At 36.6% G+C, this 25,243-nt stretch overlaps 1 protein-coding gene across 1 annotated transcript; it reads left to right on the top strand.

Moving 5' to 3' along the window:
* The first annotated feature begins 1,253 nt into the window (after positions 1–1,253).
* On the top strand, positions 1,254–21,214 carry ccdc178 (coiled-coil domain containing 178). Its single transcript, XM_023965524.1, has 18 exons — positions 1,254–1,863; positions 2,074–2,139; positions 4,228–4,328; positions 4,432–4,675; positions 4,762–4,982; positions 5,196–5,338; positions 5,701–5,854; positions 6,260–6,343; positions 6,565–6,701; positions 6,799–6,982; positions 7,082–7,144; positions 7,492–7,620; positions 7,714–7,827; positions 8,010–8,155; positions 9,099–9,258; positions 13,317–13,466; positions 16,949–17,083; positions 20,480–21,214. Exons 2-18 carry the CDS (start codon positions 2,082–2,084, stop codon positions 20,606–20,608), a joined length of 2,352 nt encoding a protein of 783 aa, XP_023821292.1. The 5' UTR covers positions 1,254–1,863; positions 2,074–2,081; the 3' UTR covers positions 20,609–21,214.
* Positions 21,215–25,243: the final 4,029 nt, after the last annotated feature.

Here is a 25,243-nt window from a genome sequence, read left to right as displayed (position 1 = left end):
TCCAAGCCAAATCCATCAATTCTGACGGACAGCACGAGTCCTGCCTCAATGACGTCATGCGGAAAAATATTCTGTGATAGCACTGACTCATTTGTTTGTTTGTTTACTTCAGTTAACACGTAAAACTACTGCAAACAACAGGGTAAAGCACGGCTTTACATACATACATACATACATACATATATATATATATATATATATATATATATATATATATATATATATATATATATATATATATATATATATATATATATATATATATATATATATATATATATATATATATATATATATGTGTGTATGTGTGTGTGTGTATTCATCACTTTAATATCATGTAATTAAGCACATGTGTCAGACTCATAATCCAAGATTAGCTAATCCCATATAACTTCACTATTATACACACTCACACATCTGAATCAAATTACGCTTTCTTTTTAAACATTTTCAAAGTGAATCTTTTTCTCCACCTATTTTAAAAGACAACTATTTATTTTTTAATTTATTTTATGTTCTTAACTTTTCTTTAATAGTCACGTTGTTTTAAATATAACCATCTGCGATTTTACATATAAATTGAACATGGTATGGAAACAGATTATTTTGGACTTTATTTATAAATTGGATGATTTTATTTTGTGTGCGTGTGTGTGTGTGGGGGGGGGGTTTCTATTTCAGTATATCAATCATTTCTGAGCACTGAATTTGTGGGTTTGTAATAACTTGATAGATTAAGTTGTAGTTTTAGTTCTTTGTTTGTTTTTCCATAACTGTATGCCTACACAAACCAACCTTTAAATCCATTGCAGATGAAAAAACACATACCCAGCAATCGGAAGAAATATGCTGCAAAAAATGAAATTAAACACAAATTATTGATGATCTATGAATAGAAATCTGTAAATAAAACAAAAAAACATTCAGGCTATAAATTGAACTGTAAACAGTTCTTAACATCTTAAAAATTAAAAGCAGTGAATTAAACCTTAGAAAAAAACATTTGAGAAGGTTAGTTATGTGAAGTAGTTATGTGAATCAGCGTAAATTTTAGTAAAGCCCACTTGGTTTTTTTTATACTTAGACTTTGTCTACATATACTTCTGTCATAAAAAACATTTAAAAATCTGTCTTGGGCTTCCAGAGTTTCAGAATGAAGTGTTGACATAAAAAGTGTTGAAACATAAAATGTTTAATTTATGATGACAATAAAACTTTTTTACTGTCACTCATTAAGGAACCTGAAACAAGAAACGTTCCTCAACTTTATTGGTAAAACCCCCAAAATGCAAGAGATTATCTTTTAAACACAAGAATTGAGGTTGTAAACATTTATATTTGGCAAACCTGTTTAAAAGAAATGCTTCACAAGTCCAACTTTATTTCTTTTTTGTGCTGTATATTTGTGTAAATGGAGCACCTGTAATTAAAAACAAAAACAAAAAAACAACCTCCCTTCAGGGATTAAAGAACAATAATCTGATTACTTTTAAACAAATTTGTGAAAGAGTTTAAATATGAAAAAAATCCATGGTACATTATTTGCAAGATACAATAAAAATACTTGCCAAAGCTTTATTTATTTTCCTGCTTTTATAAAGGACATTCAATCAAAACATTTTTTTAAATATGTAAGGATTGTGAGATTATTATTCGCAACAAGATGTTTGGAAATGTTTGGAAATCAGAATGAACAACCCCTCTTGAATGTAACTCATCGCCTCCCTTGTTGCTAAGCAACCTTAGCAGGAGATTGAAGAAGACTTTTAGTCGTTTCATCCGAGAAGGAAAACTTTCCTTAAACGCAGCTGTAGAGTTTCTGCACTGACTTGAAGGCAGGAAACCAAAAGTGTATCAATGCAGGTAAATTGATATGCAATCGTTTTGAACGCTTTCACTTTCTGCCATGACAACGACCCCCCCTTGCTCATTAATATGTCATGAAGTTCAAGGCAGAAGGAAAGTGAAGCTGTTTGAAGTTTGGCGTAAAACAACAGAACTTTGTGCTTTTGGTCTTTTGTGGGAGGAGGGAGAACCTCGGCTCGAAATAGATTTTACTATCTTTAATTAAAGGCAAACCCATGTCTGGTGTAGAACCTCTCAACTCTCCAACCAGGAAGGAACCAAGCAGTCAACCAGGTGAGTTCATGCTGCCCTGAGAAAAAAAAAAAGTGATGCATTTTATTTAAAAGTGTTTTCATCATAAAAGTGCTTTTTTATATTTAAAGTGTGTTTAAAAGCAGTTTTTGTGTGTGTTAAAGATGAACATTTAGTCAAACTTCTAACATCCATTTTATGTTTTAGTTAATAATGTACTTCTGCTGTTTATTTGAAGCCTGTGAGGTAAAATTTAGAAGTTTTGGAAGCTTTGAATACACAAAACTCAATTGAATACAAAACAAAAAAGAATTTCAGATATGCTCAAGCTTTGAACATTTGAACGATTAATTGCATACACTTTCCAAATTTCCTTAGGGATTATTAAAGCCCTATTCTATTTTGTTGTTGTTTCTTAATAAACACAAATGATTATTTGAGGAGTGGTGTGCATGTCTGTGAACAGTAATATGAATCATTATGCAAATTAGGTGGGTATTTGGTACTTGATCCATGCTCTGACAGTGAACTGTGTGCATGGCGCTCAGACTCTTGTTTCCATACCTGTTAATGCCTGTTAAATCCAGCTCTTTTGGTTCATTTTTTTAACTTGTCAATTAAAAATAAGCAGCAGTAATCAGTTTGGAGTCTTTCTTTAGTCTAACTGCCTGCTCCGAGTCGGCTTGCACACATTACAGAAGTTTGCTGTTCACATTTTTTCATGAAGATCCTGTCAAATTGATTTGTTTGTTTATTTGCTGCTGACATTACAGATATACAGAGTAGAAAAGGACAATTTTACAGTAGCTACATCCAAATAATACTTTTTTTTTTTTTACTTTGTGAATAGTTACAGTACTTTTTGGCTTAAAATCAGCAAAGTATATTAACAAATTTCCTAGATACCTGGATGGTAGATTCAAAAGTATCTTGAAAAATATCTATTGCTTCTCTTTAAGTCCTCCTGTATGAGTCATTCTGTACTTTTAATCACATTGAAATAATTCTAAACAACACAATAACCTTTTGTTTATATATATATACATATATATTTAATATATATATCAAATTAGTTGTTCTTGATTTTTGTCTGTTTGCAATGTGCAGCAGATCAATGCAGGGAAAAAAAAGATGAAGATGATGTCCCAATTCAAAATATAAACAAATGAATCTACTTTTCTAAGAAGGACATAGTCCAGAGCCCTTTTTTAGTTATTTATTTTAAATTTACTCACATTTGTTTTCAATTCAATTCAGTTTAATTGTATTTTTTATAGCCCAAAATCACAACACAGTTGTCTCAATGAGCTTAACACTCGTAATGGTACAAAAACATAAAATCAATCATAATAAACAAAAGCTGATTGATAAGCTAAATTGAACAAATTAAGCTAAACTAGGAAACCCTTCTTCTCTGTGATAAATCAAATAAAAAAGATTTTGCCACAAAACAAGATACACAACGATTTACTGATTTCAGTTACCTTTTCTTTTTGCTTTTCACGATTGAGCCTAAAAATTTTGACGATAAAAAATGAACCAATATTGGGACTATGTGGCAAAAATATGTCAGTTTTAAAACAAATTAGAGTATTTTAATGAATATTCTGAAAAACTCTGCCCCTTATTTAGTATAGTAAAAATTTCCAAAATGTGGACAAATTACAAAAACAGTTTTTGAGTAATAACCAGTGTTCAATTCTTTGCTAATCATCATAAGAGTTTATTTTAGACATTCAAATACATTTAGGTGCACCTGGTGTGTTGTACTCTTTTGCTCAGCCAGATGGCATCCTCTCACCACACAGAAATGCAGCCTTCTCTCCAAACACTGGGATGAGTCCCTCTGTTCTTTCACTGATGCTTCCGGTAGTTTGAAGACTGTACCATCAAAACATGCTCCAATAAAAATAAAAATAAAAAAACATTTTCCACAGCCAAATCCAGGCGAACGATTAGTCTTAAAATATAATGAGGTTGACTGAGTCCTGAGGGATATTTACACATTTGACAATCACCATCAGTTGGACTATTTTAGCCCAGTTTTTATCATTTTTTTTTGTCAATCCCGTGATGTGATTAATAGAAAAAAAACTGTGTTGGATATAAAAATATTTTGTTTTTGTTGAGATCTTGGAGCTGTCTGCTTCGATGGTTCCTCGCCATGCGTCAACATGATTAGTCACCATATCACAGAGATGAAGAAGCTAATGGAAAGCTGGTGTCAACAGGTAAGTGAATAAAAGGTATGAGCACAACTGGGGGGGGGGGGGGGGGGGGTCATGCATACAAATCCTAATGGTTATTGAAAGCTATATTTTTGTTCTTCTCTAGTCTGGAAAAGATGAGACACAAACAAACCAGGACAAGGTGCATCAAAGTAAGACACTGACTCTAAAGGAGAAGGTAAATGGCGTCCTGGCAGAGACTCTGCACCTGACGGAGCGTTTGGAGGCGGATCGTCAGAATGCAGAAAAGGCTCTGCTCCAAGAAAAAGAAAAAAGTAGATATTTGAAGAATAAATTTGACCCGATTTTATTGTGGAAGCAAGAGGAGCATTCTTCAGTTGTCCAGAAAGGTGTTCCATCCTCAAATCTCAGTTCTGATTCGGTTGCACCAACACTCATGAAGTAAACATTGGGTTTATTTGGGGTTTTTTTTAAGAGCAAGAGGCGTGCAGAAAAGACATCAAGCAATTAAAGACTCAGCTAAGACGGGAAAGAAAGAAGCTCAGCCAGGTCCAAGAAAAGCTTTCCCGCGCCACAGTTTTGAACCAGCATATGCAGGAGGACTTCAGCTTAGTCCGAAAACAAATTCTCATTGTGACAGAAGATCTGAAGCGTCAGAGTGACGTCATAGATCAATTAAAGACGACCCAAGCTGAGGTAGGTTACAGTTTTATACTTACAGATTATTTAAATGTTATCGAGTTAGTTTAAAATGAGCCTTTTAGGATTTTTCCAACACCCGTTTTTGAGTTCCAAATATATCTTTTTGCTTTTCATGTTTTCCTGAAGGTCTAATGTGTTACTTAGGTTTAAAAAAACATTCCTATATTGACAAAAAGAGAAGGAGCTCACAGAACTACATTCTCTTAGGTGGATGATGTTTGCACAGAAACACAAAGCAATCTTCTCCATGCTCAGAAGAAGTTAAAAGCGGCTCAAGTTGACGCCGACAAAGAAAAACTGTTAATGGAGTGTGAGCTCCTGCCGATGCGGAAACGAACAGAAGAACGATTGTGAGTAACCTCCTTAATGATGGAAGAACCAGAGTGTCAGCATTAGATTCTGTGAGCAACAATTAATTAAATTAAATACTGAGGACTTTATCATATTTCATTAGATCAAGAAACTAAATATTTTCACTCAACAGCAGAGTAAAACAGATGTGTCCTGTTCACATGCCATAATCGTGCACATTGAACTGCATGTTACCATGGCAACAATGTTTTCGATTGATGGGTACAGGATATCCATGAAAGTAAAAACAAGCAAACTAGAAATAAAGTAAATATTTGTGTCATTATTTCTGTTCTTTTTTAATTAGTTTTAAAAACAACAATAACTTTATGGTGCTTACTTTTCTCCTTTCAATATTTAGGGAGGAATTAAACCGGTTAAAGATGGCTGAGAAAGAACTGATAGCTGAGATCAAGGACGCTGAAGAGGATGTTAATCTTACAGAAAATACTTGTGCACTCTTAAGTCAGCAAATTTCTCAGATGGAGGAGTGTGAGAAATGTGAAAAAGACAGGGTGAGTTGTGACTTATTTGGAAAGCAAAATTGTGACATTTACCATAAAAATAAGCCTAAAGTTACATTTTTGAGTAGTTTTTTATTCAAATCATTGTAAATCAAGAGCAGGCGGAAAAATGCCATTTGAAAAAGATCGTATTTGTGAAGTAGAAGATGCGCTGGGCGGGTTAACGGCTCCCTGGGAGGGGAAAGGGGGCGGGCTTACTATGGCGAATTTCTTATGAAGAAACTAGGTTCTAGAAAACAACATGGGTTTTTTGATTAGGGCTAAAAATGTCATAATCCCAATTAAAAGACCACTGGGAAGGCTTTGAAGATAAGTTAAAATATGATCGGATAGGTCTTTAAATTTGAAAAAAAAAAAAAGTAGATTCAAATTTGTGGTTTTGCTTCCATTTTACAGATTTCACAGCTGAAGCTTCAAATAGAAGAAAAAGTATTAAAGAATAGAAAACTGAGCTCAGTAAAGGAAGACATTGAGAAAACAGTAAGTAACTTAAAAGCTTTCTATTTCCTTTTTTAAAAGTAGCAGATACTCAGTTCTATGACAGTGTTTTTTTTATCTAGAGTTGTATTTTTATATGCGTTTAATTGTGGCTCATCAAGTAAAGCCCATAACAAAACTCAAAGACTAAACGTGTCCAACAAATAACATTTAAAATAGTATCAACATGCTATTGTCTGTTCCATGTGAAATGTTCTCCACAGAAACATCAAGGACAAGCAGAAGTTTCCTGCATTGAAGAACAGCTTCAAGCTAAACGTGAAGCTTTTGCACGGCTCCTCAAAGAAAACATTCAATACGAGCAGAAGATAGAGGACTGCCAACTAAAGATCTGTCAGAGGTCAAATTTGAGAACCTATAATTCAAAATGGAGCAAACCATTTCTGTTTTTCACCCACTATACTATGTAGATGGTTAATTGTATGATTCTTTTCCAGTGAAAAAACATTGAAGCAGATCCGCAAAGAGACCAAAGATATCCTCCTGGATATCAGTTACAGCGAGGAGCAGCAAAAGAAGGCTGCAAAGAAACTGATGCAAGTTGCAGCTCAACACCGTAACAGCCAAAGCGAGCTCAACGAAAAGAAGCAGCTCACTATTTTGCAAGAAAAAAGGGCCAAGGTGAGCATCATCACACAACCATTTTCAGTCTGTTTGCAGGTAAGTGCATGAAAAACTGGTTTCTTCCAGTGATGATATACATTTTTTGACCCTCCGCAGGCAGAAATTGATGATTTAAACCAAGAGCTGTCAGATCTGATGACTGTTGAGGAATCTTACAAGGTTTGAGATGCTTTCAAAATCAACTGTGCTTCACAGAAATTGATAAGATAAGAAAAATGCTTAATTATTTACTGGAACAATTCAGGTTTGTGTAACCAAAATAAGTAATTTTTCTCAATAATAAGACATTTGAGCTTAAGGCTGTAAAGTTGGAGCACAAAATGTCTAACAACGCTCACATTTAACAAAAATCAGATGATGCTTCTTAATAAAATTGGAAGCAAAGTTGTTCATTTATCTTAATGGTCGTTCAGAATCCCCCTTGTCTTTTTTTGCAATTGCTTCCTTTGTCTCCTGTTGCAGTTAAGGCTAACCAGATTCTGCCTTGTCATTTTGTTTTCCATCAGGTTGAGCTTGAGCAGGTCAATACTGAATTGAAGGAAAAGCAAATAAGTTCCGACCAAATCAATCAAGACCTTCAAAAAGAGTTTGAGGATGCAGCCTCAAAAGCTAAACATCTAGAAGCAAATGTCAAGGTACTTAAGGGCTTTTTCAGTGCAACAATGTTTTTTTTTCTTTTTAACTAAAATTGTATGAAATGGACAATCTTAGCATTTTTTTTTGGGTAGGAAATTCGGGAAATGACAGAAAAGTTGGAAAAAATTCAGTCTGATCATGAGAAGATGGTAATCGAATTGGAGCAAGAGCAAAAACTCAGGTGTGATCAGCTGAAAGCTGCTCTGGTAGGACTGAAAAGTTCATTCTTATTAAGTCTTAGAGTCTGGTTTAGTCTGTGATGCTTATTTACCACAAAATACTTGTTGTTGCTAATTATGTTACGATTTTGTTAAAAATTCTTAGCTCCAAACCCCTAAATATGATGACCTGATTTGCTTGTGACGTCATTGTTTCTCTATATTTACAGGATTTATGCGAAGCCACTACAAAGAGATGTGATATAATATTGGAAAGAATCACTGACCTCGTGAATGAATGTGGACATTATAACAACGCTTCCGATCAAATGGAAAAAAATGTGGAGCAAATGCAGGAAGAAATTGCAGAGCAGCAGTGAGTTACAGGAAATACTCAAAATGTTCAACCTATTCGCTGCAAAAAACAGATCCCCTAGAAATAAGTCATGAATTCTTACATTTTGAACAATTTTCTTCAAATTTAAGCAACAAAAATCTGAATGAAAAAAAATTTACTTACCATGAAATCTAGTCACGTAAAGACCCACTTCAATGAAAATTGTGTTTTTTTTTAACATTTTTCTGATGATGGAGGACGAATATAAAGAAAATTAAGCTTAAAATAGCATTTCTGAGTATTTCTTTAATCAAAGTGTTGTGAATCAGGAGCAGGAAAAAAAATACCATTTGAAAAATAGCTTTTTTGTGATGAAGCAAATACGCTGGGTGGGCCACAAACTCCATTCTGATGCATCCACTTGCAGACAAATAGATCCATGAACGTCTTTGTTTTCCTCGTCTGAGCAGGAATCAAAATGTTGTGTCTGCATAACTCAGACATTAATCTCCATTTTTGTTGGACCGGGTTGCGGGGTGTGAGGGGCTGTAAGCTAGCAGGAGAGTGTGTAAACACACGGCTGTTATTTATGGGTGACGGGAAGGGGGGTTGCTCCGCGCCAGTGGTCCCGCCCAACAACTCACAGGTCAATTTCTAACGAACTCCTGCCGTGTTTCGTTTTTTTTTTTTTTGTGGCTAAAAACAGTATAATCATGATGAAAAGACCACTGGGAACACTTTGAAATTAGATCAAAAGAAGATTGGAGTGGGACTTTACTGAAAATTTTTCTCGATTTGATCATTTTTCTTCCAAGACAGAAAAATCTTTTTACTTTTTTAAAGAGTCAGTATTTCTCGTGTTGTCACAGGATGCCGACATTCACATCATAGTGACACAAAAGTGTCTTCATTTGGATATGAAGTTCTCCCATGTCAAAACCTTTATTATTTTCTTTAATTTTTCCATGATTTCTTCCTACAGGATGGATCTTAATGTGGTGGAGTTCAAACACAAATCAGCTGCACAGATCATGAGAATCTTGAGGTCTGATATTGAAGCCTGCAAAGAACGAACACAGCGATCTGTGCAGACACATGCGACTCTGGTTACAGCAAGAAGAAAGCAAATGCAAGATACCAAGGTAAAGAAACAAAACCACAATAATTCTTCTTAAACACAAGACTTTTTGTGTCTAATACTGTGAAGTCTGGGGCAGGCTGTAAAAACATCTCCTTGTTTATTTGCTTTTGGATTAGTGTCAGCACATTTCTTGTCACAATACTCCCCTTAAGATACGGAGAAAAGAGCAGTGTGCAATTAAAATTACCAGCCATGGTCAATCTTGTTTAAGTGCTTTTGCCACAAATGACAACTGGCTGTTGTTATAGTCTTTTTGTCAGGACAAATTTGATGATGCATGCAGTTGTGAAAAGATGTGCCTGTGTTGTTACCTGTTGTCTCACATTTTCCAAAGCAGCTGGAGTGTTTGCGTGCAGCTTTCGGATCCATTTAAAGGATGAAACAGACTCCTAGAAACATGAATCTGCATTGTTCAGAAAGGCGTGCGTTTAAACACTCCTTTTGAAAGAGAAAAACCCCATTTATTGTAAGGTTTTCATCTGCAGGATTATCAGCCCCAGCCAGAGGCTCTTTGCTGATGGGGGTCTCACATGGCTTATCTAATGTGAAATCGCCATGTGGTATATAGTTTCATTAAACGGTGATCAAGAATGCATTAGTTCAAAACAAGAAAAGGCAATGGAGCTTAAGCCGCCATGCATCCAAGTGCAGCAACTTTAAAGAAGTTGTTGGTGTGAGACAATTTAGGAATTAGAAGTCTTCCTCATAGCCACAACTCCCATTAGCTAGATAAAAGTTAGCCATGCAAAAAAGGGGTTTAGTCATTTTCACTTGATGAAATAAGACGATACAACAACAATACTGAAAGAGAAAAAAAATCGGATTTCAGGAAATTAAGATTTTTTATTCCCAAAACCCATATAAAGGGATCATAATGTCTATATTGGCCAGACTTATTAAGTAGAATATGGATTTTGGAATCACGGGGCATGAAGCAGAATGATTAAACACGGTCAAATTTGAAAGTATTTTTATAAATGTGCTGACCACAGATGAGTTCTTTGCCAGTTGCAGATCCTGTTGGAAGTTTATTTTTGGCTTCATGGGAAAATATGTTCACATAAGACCCAGAAAACAATCATCTTAAAAAATTTTCAAGGATGGAAGATCTGATGTCTAAGCGGAACCTGGTAAAATGAATTGTTGCATTCATGTTTAGTTTACTTGCTGTGACAGTGTTTTTACCAAAAACCGGGACTACCGCCCCCTCTTCCTCTCCCTGTTGCTTAGTGCTTTCTGTTAAGCAAATCCCCCTGAATCTTACAGCCCCTCACACCCCTATATTACCGGTGCAATAAAAGTGGCGAGCAAAATTGGAGCTATCCAGCCGTACAGTTTTGAGCCAGATTCCAGCTCAGACCAGGAAAACAAAGACGTACACAGATTTGTCTGCAAGTGGATGGATGCATCAGAATAGAGCAGAGCAGGAGGCTTGTTGCCAACGGACTGTAGTTCGTGTGAGACAACTACAAGCTTTTTCATACAGCATTTTTCCAACTGATTCATAACGACTTGAATAACGAAAAACTCTGAAATGCAATTTTTAGCTTAATTTTCTTTATCTATGTCCTCCATTGTCAGAAAATTTTAACAAGAACATGTTAACAATTTTCATTGAAGTTTGTCTTTAAATTCTGTTGCTGGTTTCTAAAAATTTCTAAAGCTTGACCTCCAGACCCAGGATGTACCAGCCAAACCTCTTTAGTCCATCTGGATCTGGTCTTTTGTCTGCTCTTAGCTTCTATGCTCCACATATCTATCATATACAGACCTACAGAAAGCTTTCCATCAGCTGAAACAGTTGAATATATCCAGGTTAAAGACCCACCTGTTTTGAGCTGCGTATGATTGTTTCTATTTAAAAGTTCATTTGAACTTTCTTAACAAGTCTATTTTAATGATCACTCCCTTAAATTTTCTTCCATTAGTGCTTCATCTAAAGCACTATTAATCATTTTTGTACACGAAATCTGCTATAACAGATGAACTCGCCTTGCCTTAAGACGGTGTGAGGTGTGAAGAACCTCTGCTTTATTTATTTGACCCCTAAAGATCTGAAACGGTTTCATTTTTTTCGTAAACGCTCACTTCTGTTTTGATTTGATCAGAGCTCGTCGCTTGGCGAGGACAAAGTAAACAATGCAAACTGCCGACGCTATCAGTTTCTTATGGGCAATGAAGTGTAATTTGTTCCATTTACACTTCACAACAGCATCAGATGGGCTTTGTCAGTGCTGCATGGAGTAATTAAACCTGAAATCAATAGCAGGCATTTGTCATGTTTACAGCCCCTCTTTCTGCTGGTTTAAACTCATCACTTTAGTGCTGTTCTGTTTTACTGCAGAGACACACTTCATTATGTCTGCAGGTACAGTTGAGATATTCACGCATTCCCTCATCCTCTACCTGGGAAACATTGTTCAAATGAAAATGAGACATGCAAACAGATCCATACTCACTGCTGATTTATAATGCTGGATTTTATTGAAAACTGCGTGTTGTTGCTGTTCACAGTGGCTTTTTTAACGGTACAAATAAAGAATGCATGTGCTATATCACAAACACATTTTGTTTTTGTTTTAGGCAGTGAAGGAAATGCAACACTGTTAAAAATAGAAAATTACCAAATAAAAAAACACCAATCAGCTTGCATATTTATGATAAATATAACACAAAACTGTTTTAACAATTTGTACAATTTACAATTTAAAAAAAAAAAAAAAAAAATTTGACAACGGAATCGAGCATTTGCAGTTGACCACATATTTTTTGTATATATTTTATTTTTATTTTTGTGATTATTATTTTTATTGTTATTATTATTATTAGTAGTATTTAATATTTATTTATTTATTATGAATATCATTTTCGATCATAATTTCAATAATAATTGTCATTATAATTTTTAATGATTTAATATGAATGTCATTTTTTATGTCCTTTTTTGATGTTATATAGATTATTTCTGATTGTCGTTTTTTGCTGCCACAGATATATGAAATTTCCCCATTGTGGGATTAATAAAGTCATCATCTATCTATCTATCTATCTATCTATCTATCTATCTATCTATCTATCTATCTATCTATCTATCTATCTATCTATCTATCTATCTATCTATCTATCTATCTATCTATCTATCTATCTATCTATCTATCTATCTATCTATCTATCTATCTATCTATCTAAAAAACGTTTTTTTTTCTTCTTTTCTGCTTTAGCTGCTGTTTGATGGCACTTTTATAAGCAGCAGACATCGTATAGTCACAGAAATGCACTTGTGTTTGGCTCTTGTAGCTATTTTTTATTTTTTTGTTTTGGCGGGACTGTAATTGGTGTTGCACCACCCATCTTTTGAACAAATATGATTTTGAGACCACAGTGATGCAAAAAATTCTCAATGAATATTAATATGTATCTATTATACAATGACCCTTGGTGTCATGTTGTATTTTAGAATCACATATTGATTAGATAGCAGCTACCCTTAGCAAAAAGTAGTACAATAGTTAATTTTATTAAGTATACTGTATACAATGTATATGTAGTGTAGGAATGCTAACTAAATATGTCTTCAGACTAAATTGGAACATTTTAAGTTCACAATATATATAAAAGGGAACTTCAAACACACTGCCTCACTTTTAAGACTAAGTATTTGTGGTACACTTAAGTAGACTATTTGCTTTATTTAAATGTATTTATTATATATTTATTATATATTATTTTTCATGGCGTGTCTAAGGAGGTTAATCCTGTTTGTAATGTTTACTCTTCAGTGGGTTTAAAGTTTCGATGTATCCCCTTTACCTGCCTCGACTACAGATGTCCATTAGCTCTTGTGCTAATTCTGGCATGTTTATTTTGTGGCCTCGCTAAGACTGATCAAAATTCATTGTCCTGACTTAAATTAAACAAAAAAAGTCCTATATTTGTGAATGGGTGATAACATTGGATAATTACATGCAGCCAAATTTAAAATTCAGGGTTTTCAGTCATTGATTGAGATCTTTTGTTTATTTTTTTATGTTTGATTTAAACCTTTTTCCATCTGTTTAGGAATTTCTACAAACCACACTGGTGGAGAACCAACTGTTGGCGAGTAAATACAAAAACCTCCAGAAGACCCTCATGGAGGTCAAACAGGAGGCAGTTTCAGCACTCAGTGAACAGAACCGTTCACATCAAGCGTTCAACATTTACACTCAGGTATAGTTTACATGTGCTTTGCTAGAACCTGCTGTCCCACAACCTTCATCTAAGCTAATTATGTTGCAGAACGTCATAGTTGATTTATTCACTTATGGTTTTTTTTCCCCAATTTATATTTTAAGAAAGTTCACATTTAATGAGACGACAACAAAAATGTAAAATTATTTTATTGACATTTTGTCTTATTTATAAAAGACAAAAACACAGAACATGCAGTGGTCTGAGCTGAGATGAATAAAAATGAAATCAAAAGAAGCTAATCTACTAAATTAGCACAAAAATGCAAATGTCTGCATATCTTCTTGCATGTATACAAAAACTTAGAAATTGTCTTGTTGAGGGAGTGGTCGATAAGGAGAGAGGGCTATACTAAATACACTAGTTAAACAATTGTGTAAGGGTTCTGGCAGTCCAGCAAACCCAAATACCCTTTGAATACAATCAGCTAAATCACTGGGCAAGTCATCCAAAAGACAAATCCGTACTAAAAAGTAGCATCACTTTTTCACGAAGCCTTTCCATAGGATTTTGAAAATTACATTGTACCACTGAGTTACAGAAGGTTTCTCGTTGTTCTAGCTAATTAAAACACATTTTCATTCGAATAATAATACCTTATACTGACTTAATGTTGTTTTCTAGTTTGTGTAAAGTCCCATTCTGATGTGATCTATTGCAAAAGCGTTCCCAGTGCTCTTTTAATGATGATTATGCTGTTTTTAGCCAAAAAAAAAACCTTTGTCGTTAGTAGTTCACTCGAGATTCACCTCTGAGTTGTGGGCTGGATCATTGCCACAGAGCAACCCCACCCCCTTTCCCGTCGCCCATCTGTTTTTGTGCTGTACTGCTGGCTTACAGCCCCTAAAACATCCCCTAACTTAACCTAACAAAACTGGCAAGCAAAATTGGAGCAATCCATCCGTACAGTTTTCACCCAGACGCCAGCTCGGACAAGGAAAACCAAGGATCTATTTGTCATCAAGTTGAGGCATCAGAATGGAGCGGAGCAAATTGCTTGTGACCAGCCCAACATATTTTCTACGTCACAAATATGATCTTTTTATAACTGGATTTTTTTCATCTGCTCCTGATTAACATAGATTTGAAAAAAATAAATACGCAAGAATGCAATTTTAAACTTATTTTCTCGATATATGTCCTCCATCATCAGAGAAAAAGCCAGATGTTAAAAAAACATTTTCATTGGAGTGGGTCTTAAAAGGTGGCAACTGACCTGGATCTTTACAATATTTGGACTCCAGTACCGATCTAATTTCTTTTGTAACACATAACCATACTTTTGAGATTTTTGGGCAATTCCACAAACAGTTCATGTATGTACTGCGTGTATTTCCTTTATATGACTAAAAAGGGAAAAAAAGAGTGTGACAAAAAGGTGAATTAAGTATTTAAATGCAGTAATTTATACATTTATCTTGATTGTAACATTTTGTGGTGATCAAGATCTACACATATTAAAAGATAAACAAGCCCACGCGTAAAATAAGAAACAAAAGTTTACAGAACAGGATGATTATCAATGAGAAGCAAACAGGTTAGAATTAGGGATTAAATCTGCATTAAAATGGGGGGAGATTTCGCCAAGTTTAGGAAGACAATTCAGCTGCATTTTCTTGTTAAATCTGTAGTCTTCTGCATTTCTTACCAAGAACACATTTACTCATGACAACCTTAACCTCAAGAGGAAGCCACTCTGCTGCTGCAATAAAAAAATATACATTATTTGTTCAAGAAATGACTAATACCTTTACTTGAGCAATTCCTCATCTAACTGCACGAATGTTATCAAGTGCAAAATGCATGCAAAAATAAAATCCTGTGGACAGGATTTTCTACGCTCATGATCAAAGCCTGATTTTCTTTTACTCTGGAATCAGCCTGCTCCATTTTTTTGTTTGTTTCAACTCTGTGCCTCCACCACAGCAGCCTGTCGACTTGAGTTTTACGCCTTGTTGTAGTTTTACCACAAGCATAAAATCGCAATCTGTTGGCAGTAAAGATCTCAGGTGTTTTTAATTTATGCACAAAAAAATCATTTTTTTCTATTATCTTTATAATTTGCAAATTGTCTTATAGTTATATGTGCATGTATTTAAATGATGCAAGGTTTTTTAAGTGAAACTGCTGTATATCACTTAAAGCAAATTCATTAAAAAGTTTTTTTAAGTCTTTTGCTTAATTGACATGACAACGGCTAATCCGATAGTGATCAAACTTTGCCTATAAACCATTGTATGTTTTGTTTTTATAAATGAAAGAGGAATTCATTCATATAATTCAGGAATTAGATCATATTTATTCAGCAATTCCACTTTATTAAGAGCAATAAAAAAATATCTGAAAGTACATTTTTAATGCACAGTTTTCTGGGATTCTCAAATATTAATTAAACAGCAATCATTTTTAAGTTCAGTTTCTGAAGTTCATTGTGTCTCCAAGTTTAAACTGTGTTCTTAAATTTTGATTATTATTATTTTAATAATCATGTTGTTATTAAACTAATCAGTCTGGCTCAGAACTATTTGCCTGCACGTATATTATATATTACCGAACTTGGATTTTTAGCTTTTGTACAGTAAATAGGGGTTTCAACATTATTTGAATGATGCTGAATGACAAAAAAAGAAAATATATGACAACCTTTGTAAAAATGTGACTGCTTTGTAGACACAAACGTATTTTTAAATTAGAAAAAGTGTGCATATCCTAAGATAAGTTGGTAAATTAAAAGAGACATGGTTGATCAGCATCTCGTGGAAAATGCCAGTGTGTGGCTCTCATCAAAATCCTTCACATGAGCTCTGTTTTAGGTGGAGGTTTTAACGGGGAACACCATAAAGCGCGTTCTTATTATTGTCTTTCTTTCAGGAGCTGATGACTGAGCTAATTTGCTTTAGTTTTCAATGCGCTGGGGAACACATTGCCGAGCAATGATAAGCCTTGCAGGAAGAGTCGAGCGATGGCGGGGAAGAAAAGCAATGGCATCTATCAGAATTTAAACCCCTTTGCTTGAAACTGTGTTCAAATAATAAAGCAAGCAGCATGTCTTTCCAAGAGACTAGGAATAATTTCTGGTTTCAGTGGGGGGTTCATGACTCTGTGTGTATGTGTAAAATATGTCTTGGGGGGATTGGTATAAAGTTAAACTGGGTGAAGTAGAAATATTTTACTCATCAGCTTTGCAGTCACAGAGTTTGCCTCGGCTAGAACAAAACTGCTGAAGCATTTAGAGAAAATTAACCCCCCATCCTGGCAGCCAGATGTGACTGGATTCTGATGAGTGCACACGAGTGGGCAGAGAAACCAAGAGACTGTGAAATTCCTGTCAGGCCCGTGTACTGCAGAATGGGCTATTGACTGCTTTCTCTATTCCCCTCCATCATTCTTCTTGAACACTGCCATTAATTTCCTCTCCTGCCTTACCAATTCCTTTTTTTTTCTGCCTCCTCTCCCCCTAGCTCTCTATGATGCAGAAGAGGATGCACAAAGCTTTTGAGAAATACTTAAAACAACGCAGCCTCCACAGCCAGGCTGAACTGGACCGGTGCCAGGCTCTTTCCAAAGAGACCTACCAGAAAATGAAAACAGCCGAGGTATTTGGATGTATACACTCACACACAAAAAAAGACAGGCTTGCGAAAGAGCAGCAACCATCACCGTTTTTCTGAATAGCAAATCTCTTCATTTAATTTTCACCACAATGCAGGTATTCTCCCAGGTGTTTGCATGTGTTATGACAGACCACAGCAAGGCAGTGCTACTCTTGGCTTTGTTTTAGCTAGCTAGTGAGTTGTCTTCCATGCCAAAACGAAGCAGGTCCTCCAAGTCTGCATTCTTCTGAGGAGTTTTTGGCACCCTGATGTTTCTGCCTGCACATCTGCTCATGAGATCAAACATGTAGGTACATTAGTAAGGTGAGCCTTTGTTCGTAGGTAGATTTATCTCTCTTAATAGTATTTGGTGAACATATTTTGTGTGTTTTAGTAAAAAAAAAGACTTTTGGATTCACCTAAATTGATTAATTGAAGTTAGTAGAGGATATGCGTTGTTGGAGCCATTTGGCTGAACTTAGGTTATTTATTAGATTTTATGCATGCATGCACCTGTCATTCCTTGGTCATGCAGCTGTTTTGGCTTCCTGTTGCTTAGGTGCATTTTGGGAGCTGCTGTGTCTTTTACTGGCAGTTGCCTTGTGGATTTAGAACTTGGTACACATTACTCTTAGACCGTGCTTAGACTGTGTTTAGAACATATTATTGTCATAGTTAGGACGTGCTCATGCCCTTAAAACGTATTTTGTGGTTTTTACTTCATATTTTTATATTTTAATGTTCAAGAAAGTGCAAGAAAATAAATTACATGAAAGGAAGAACAACAACTTTTTTTCATGAGGCTCGCGTAAAGACGGTTCCTGCTCCCCAAGATATCCGAATGTAACTGCAACGGCAGTTACATGCGTTATAACTATTTTGGAAGAGCTGGGAACACCCTTTGTCTGTCGTGCAAAAAGAGTCGGAGCATATTCTTCAAGGCTGAGAAGTGAGGATCCTCAATTAGAGGGTAATCGGTGTCTAATCTGCACTGGGATGTGTGATGAGGTCAAAGCGGACAGAGAGGGAGTGATGAATCTTGATGAAATGTCCTGTCCAGGATTACCGGTACTGCAGAGCCTCGGTGGCATCCTGCATATAGTTTTTTTGCTCTTCTTTATAAAGACATCACAAAACTACTAACATGGTTCTAATTTTGGACTTAGTTGTAACTCCTGTTTTGAAGTACCTACAGTGAAAAAAAAACCCTCTTCTGAGTGGTTTCCATCTCTGTTTCCATCCCCTGACTGCTGACATGTTTTTTTTCCTCTCTTTTTTGATGGGTCTGGGCCAGACATTACAGGGAGCAGTCTTGTCTCAACAGCCCAGCCTCAAAAGGCCCCAGCAGATCACAGCTCAAGGCAGGGAGGAGTGGGGCACAGGGGGAGGAGCTATCAGGGAGCTGCAGAGTGTGAAGGACAAAAGAGCCGGTGTATTCAAGCGCACCGCACCGTCACCCGTCACAGCTCAGCACAGGGTCCATCAGAGCAGGCAGCTCTCACTTTAAACAGGCTCCTGAAGAGGAGTCCAGCTCAAAGTCTGTCCTCGAAAATATGCACATGGAGACGGAAAGATTAAAAGGAGACCTTTAGAGTTTATGCACACATATTTACAGAAATATTTAGCATCAGGCAGGGTTTATGCAAATACTATTCTGACAGAATGTGACGTTTAAGTTACTCATAAACTGCATGGAATATCCATGTTTGTTGGAAAGAAGCAAAAATGAGTTGCAGTCAGTTGAAGTTGAAGCAGTCTGAGTCCTGATGAGGCCTGCACTAATCCATCAAGTCCACTTAACCCCAGAGCAGAACACAGGAAAGGTCATGTTAACACTTTCACAGCTAAACTAGTTGAAACAGGCGGCAAATGACAGTTTTCCTCAAAACTAGCTTGAGGGGAAGAAGCCGTGGAACCCCAGGGTGGGTGGGTGGAGTGGGAGTGGGAGTAAGGGGGGGGGTTGCAGGCTGTCATCCTTTTACAGTCCTGCCAGAACTGGCAGTTCAGCTTTGTGTTCTGCAAGTTTACACAAGGGATGGCATAATTGACAATGGCTAACAGCAGAGAGCAGTGCCGAGTCGTGTTGAATGGCCAGTAATGATTGGAGCAGACGCCCACTGCCCCAGTCCCGGGGGACGGTAATCCAAGATCCTGTTTCTGATATAATTGTTAGTCAGAGAATTTCTGCATGGCCAGGCTGGTGCACATTCCCAAGTTGGTTTGCTCTGCCAAGCAGTTTAATAGAAAACTGGCTGCTAAGGTTTTTAAAGCAGAAGAGCACTGAACTTGGACGAGGTGCAGCTGGAGTGCAGCTCTCCTTCCCACAAAAACCCATGATAACTTCAATTTCTCTCTGGTCTGATCATCTTTTGATCTATTTTAAAGCGTTCCCATGGGACTTTTAAATAGGATTAAGCCAAAAGTAAAGAATAACTGTCGTTTTCTAGGACGTAGTTTCTACAAAGCGGTAGTAGATCATAAGAAAATCACTGAGTTGTGGGCAGGACTGTTGGAACAGAGCAACTCCGACCCCTTTTCCCTTCCCCATTGCCGAGAGCTCTCTGTTTACACACTCTCACGCTAGCTTACATTACAAAAGGCCAACAAAAATGGCGAACAATATTGGAGCGCCTGGATGGCGCAACACCAAACGATTAAAAATAAGATTAAAACGGATAAAAAATACAGAGGACCACTCAACTCACGCTTTGTTAAAAGCCAGAGAATAAAAATGGATTTTAAGACGAGACTTAAAACACTCCACAGAGGGCGCTGTTCCAACGTGAGTAGGCAGGGTTCCAGGGGATTCCCAGGGGGGTGCAATGATGCCATTGGCAAGAGCCTTTGCAATACAGCCTAACTATGTAGCCATGAGGGGGTCCTAGTCTAGGTCTCCCTGGGCCTGTCCGAAGCCCAAAATAACTACAAGGTTTTGTCAGGATGGGCTTCGGATGTAAAAATCTCTGCCAAACCACCTGTGCTACTCAAACCGATAAGCTGTGGTGATCCCTGCCAACAACATTTGGAGTGATCCAGCCGTACAGTTTTGGTCCAGATTCCAGCTCAGACGAGGAAAACGAACAGGTACAGGGATCTATTTGTCTACAAGTGGATGCATCAGAATGAAGGAGAGCAGGGAGCTTGTGGCCCACCCATTGTAGTTTCTACGTCACAAAAAACATCTTTTTCAGGCGGCATTTTTTCGTCTGCTCTTGATTCGCAATGATTTGAATGAAGAAATACTCAATTTTGAACTTCTGCATGTGTCCTCCATCATCAGAAAACGGCACAAGAACATGTTAAAAACACAATTTTCATTGGAATGGTTCAGCTGTGGTTTGCCTGAATGTAATTATGTCTCTAAACCTTCATTTTACTTGTTTATTTTTGTTTTACCAGGAGAAGTTGTCAGAAGAAATTGGGCTCATCTCAGAATTCCTGGAATCCCTGACGGATGAGTCTGCCGCCACCAATGACGCTGGGGTGAAAGCACAAGCCGGCCCAGATGCTGCTGGATCCAATGAGTAAACGCCTTCGGTTTCAACAGCAGTGTAATTGGACATTCACCTGTACCAGACAACTTACTTACCCCAGCACGCTTCAGTATTCACCCCCCCCCCCTCCCCTCCTTTCCCTTTTACTTGCAGCAAATCCATAACAATGAAACAGGTGACTTTCATGCTGCTGTCAGGACTGATCTAATTTTAGCTGGGTGAATGATTGCAATTGGCTTTGCCTCATCAGATAATTAATCTATGTCACCATTAATTGGGAAAGAGAATAATTACAGGCCGTGTTGACAGAAATTCTACGCTTCTCCAGATTCCAAGATCTAATTACAACTAGTGAAACCCTGTGACCTTAACTAGCACCCAACCTACCTCGGCCAACTTGACCATGTCCACGTAGAGACCCATCTGCTCACGGATCCAGGATTTTTAGGACAGCATTTTGTTCGACCAGCTAAAACTTCCCCATCCGTCACTCCTCAACGTTCAATTTTCATTTTGTGGAAGTTCAGCCTTTTAGAAGTTTTTCTGGAAGTTTTCAACTCAACTTATGGAAGTTTTCAATTCATCTCCAGCGCACAATGAGCTAGAGATGAATGATTAATGAATAAATTTAAATGCTTCATTTAAATGCTTCATTTTGTCCATGGATCATTAGTTAAGTCCTTTGTGGGAAGGACCTGAGAAAGGAGTGAAAATTATTGAGATATTAGCCTGGAGCAATCCAGGGGTAAATAGTGTGCACACTAGGATGTTGTGTGTCTACTATCCACTGGCTTTCTAAAGAACCCTGGGGAAACTCCGTTTTCAATTTGGGATCTTAACTGAATCACATTTAGTTCTTGTAGGAAATTGATTCTTATTTTGTGGAGTCTAAACAGTATCCAACTAATGCTTTACAAAAAAAAGGAAGAAGATTAAATAAAAAAATAAAAAAATGTAATCTACTAAATGTATGAAATGCGTCATAATTAAATGAATCAATATTTCCTCTTGAAAAGTACAATTTTTTTTGTTTAACCTTTTTTCTTTAAATTTTATAGGGGTTAATATTGTCTTTTTGTTTGTGTGTGTTGATAAAGATGCAATTTTCTGTTGCAGTTTCTTCAAATCCCTCGTTTATTAGTGAGGACAGAAGGGGGCAGTATGAACACAACAACCTTGAAAGAGAACTGACTCCAACATTACCACACACTATCAACACCTCAATTTGATATTTAAGATTTTTGGTTTTGGGGAGTCTCACATGTTTTTTTTTTTTTACTTAAATGGAAACATTGAAAACACTGGAGCAGCAGACACTTGTGTGGTTGTGGACTTTTCACACGAAGCACCTTGCCGAGAAAAATGTTAGTCTGTCACGTATTCTTCATATTATTTACTGACTATATGGCAATATCTCAAGTGAAGGTGCCTCTCCAACACATTCATCTGCTTTCTGTGCATCTAATCAATCCTGTGAATAAATGAAACTAAGCCACAACTAGATGTCATCACATTTATCTGCAGGCATGCCTTAAAGTGCACAAATGCTTCAGACGTTTGTCAGCTGGAGAGTCTTTTCTTCTGTTTTTGATGCTTCTATCCGTATGATATACAGCAAAGTCTTTACTTTCTTTCTGTGACTCATTAAAATACAAATTGTTTCAGTGTTTTGGTGCAAAGTCCTGTTTAGAAGAGGCCATGTTGGGAAAATCTGATTTACTGGCAGCACGATTCTTGCTTTCAGCCTGACGCCACCATGCAGGCAATGGTTCCGTTTCATTTGGATTCACCTCAGTAATCGCTTTTGATTGCTGAAGGGAAGCCAAGCAAATCGGAGCAACATTCTGTCTTCTGGAGCTAAACCGAATCCCGTTCAGAGATCTTTTTAAAACAAGGAAGATTAAGGAGTTTTTGCAGAGACCGACCTGTCTTTGTTCATGAGAAAGTGGAGAAGTGAGCCATGGAGCTGATGGAGTCAAAGAAAGAATGTGTGTTTCGAGAGGTGCCACTGCGTCTCAAATATCAATGAGGAAGAAGCAGGCAAGTTTTCAAAAAGAAGATAGTTTTCCTATTTACATTTTTTTCACTTTTTTTTTAATTTGATGTAATACATTATTATTCATCTATGCCTTTCATGCAGTAAGTTGATGGATTTTTGACAATCTAGTGGAACTGGACCTCGGTCCAGGTGAGTCTCTCATGTGCAGCTCCACTGAAATCTTGACAAATAAATTCTTCAGTCTAACAAAACATGTTCCTGGTGTTTCCACACTCGTTTGATTTCAAAGATATTTATCTTAAGAGGATAATAATTTGTGAAAGTCTCTGACATTTGTGGCTAGCTAGCATGATAATAAATCCATGGCTTGGAACATTTTTTAGTTAATTAGAGTCAATCAATCCAAACTTTGCTCACTTACCGGTGTGAAACCAGAGTATAATGAGCAGAAATCAGCATGGTGATTGGAAAACACAAATTACAGCTGTTAAAGAGAAACTCATCCACTGTTCTCGTGTTGATACCAGTGCCTGCTGCGAGGATTTCAAATGAGCAAGGCGTTCTTTTAATAGATGCTGGAGGAAAGTACACCTCCATAATTAAAAACAGAACAGGTTAATATCCTTATCGGCTAAAATGAAAGGCTATGTTTACCCATCTGCATGGATTAGTCTGACTGCACGCTGACACGCTGGTTTGCCGTCTTCTACAATTTGTTTTTACACATTTTTCCTAATAATCTTTATTTTATATCAAAAATTCAAGATCATAAAACATCAATGAAATGTTGAAAGCTGTCATTTCAGCACTGTGTTTTTGACATTTTCTATGCATCTTAAGGTCGTGTCAAACAGCCACTACACACATTTTGCACATTTTCTACTTATGAAATTTTGGTCTTTCATGATGCATGCCTGATATGTAAGGGTTAATGGCAGACGAAGTGTGCATTATCAGAATGAATTAATGCATTCATTCTGTTGATGCACACTTTGATGGCCATTAACCCGCTTATACCATGCTCACTTACAAAAGAAATAAACATTCAACCAGTTTATAGTACTTTATTCTTGTTATTTTTTCAATTTGGATCACTTTTTTTACAAAAAGCGAACTGTTTGTTACGTGGAGCCACTCCGACCGCCGATCTTGACTGAAAAGGAAAGCGACGTACTGTATATGCTGGTCGTCTCAATAGAAAGTTCACCTCTTAACCCCTGTGCTATCCTAGGCACTTTAACATTGGGAGTTGGGTCATCTAAACCCACTAGACCGTGCTCTGAACCTTTTTTCTTCAATGATTTGTGATCTTCACTGGTGTCCATGGATTACATGAAATCTTTCCACCTTTATCCACCTTTGTCATGGTAGGAAGAACACGTCAAAGTAAGGGTGGGGTCATCTAAGATAGCACAAGGGTTAATGCACGTTTTTGTCCAGATGATGAAGCTAAAGTTTGTTTTAAGCTAGAGCAGTGATATAGAATATTTAACATCTAACAGCCAATCAGAATTGAGAATTCACCCGGACCATGGTATAAACGTAATTAAATTTGTCATTGGTCGATGCGCGCAGATGTTCATCTAGGGTTTCAGCTGACAGGTTTTTCCGTAAATTAAGGAGTTTAAAGCCGTTCAAAATTTGGGTTGGTTTAGAATTACATAGTTAATAATACATAGTTTATACACAATTATTACCTGAATCTGATGCAAGTTTGTGTGAATTTTGCAAACATATAACAAATTTGTGTCTCTCCACGAGTTTTAACCCACGTACCACTGATGCAAAACTTTTATATAGCGCATAAGGTGCACATATCAAGTTAAATTATGTAATTGACACACGGGTCACTAATGAATTGCATATAAACAGCGCAATAATCACAGACGGTTCATGTTCTATGTTGATTTGTGTGTTTTTTTCCTTGGCTCATTGGGGATATAGCTGTGAAAATTTCACATAAAGAATCACAACTTTTCTCTTTTTATTTTACATATATTCACCTATGACTAATTTTTATCTGTGAAATATGCGAAAAATGTACCTTATGGATGTGTGACTCGGCCTATACACCTAACGATGAAGAAGCATCACCTGACAATAAGATCTCTTTATTTGATCCGGACAGAGGGCGGACGACTCAGCCTTTCTCGACCAAGATGTATATGACCTCGACGCTGGATGGAATTTTTTTTCCTCAAAAGGTCTTGGAAAGAGCAAAGAGAGAGCTTATGTTGCTGAGCTCATGTCGTCAAGGCTGGTAACAGCAGCTTGCTATTGTATTAATTATTGTCAGGGAATCCAAGGGGTGTAGATAATACAGAATGCACTGCTTGGTCCCATTTGTTTCACTTGTCAGTGGAGTGAATAATTGGGAGTGCTGACCATATTAGACACAGAGAATTTCTTAAAGATACGACTTAAATAGTAGCAACACAAAAGTGCGGCTCGGATATTAAAAAAATGCCTGTTTCAAATCAGTATAGAACAGTTTACAGGCTGTCTGTGCCAAATGAATTTACTGAGGTTTAACAATAATTCTGATTCAAAATGAAATACTGAGCTTTGACAAATGTGCTAAATTAGAGACTCTGTGTTGTTGTTTTTTTGCCCCAAAAACATGCACACTACCCAACAACAAAAGACTAAAAAGAAAATATTGGTTAGTAC

Source organism: Oryzias latipes, chromosome 17 (genome assembly GCF_002234675.1).
Source record: "Oryzias latipes chromosome 17, ASM223467v1".
In the NCBI taxonomy this organism is placed as follows: domain Eukaryota; kingdom Metazoa; phylum Chordata; class Actinopteri; order Beloniformes; family Adrianichthyidae; genus Oryzias; species Oryzias latipes.
This window is presented reverse-complemented; position numbering and strand designations above follow the sequence as displayed.

Excerpts from the sequence above, each read along its gene's own strand:
- ccdc178 (XM_023965524.1), top strand. The coding sequence starts at position 2,082 with ATGTCTGGTGTAGAACCTCTCAACTCTCCAACCAGGAAGGAACCAAGC. Across the intron at positions 4,329-4,431 it reads TGGAAAGCTGGTGTCAACAG|TCTGGAAAAGATGAGACACA; the intron begins GTAAGTGAATAA and ends GTTCTTCTCTAG. Across the intron at positions 6,983-7,081 it reads TGCAAGAAAAAAGGGCCAAG|GCAGAAATTGATGATTTAAA; the intron begins GTGAGCATCATC and ends GACCCTCCGCAG.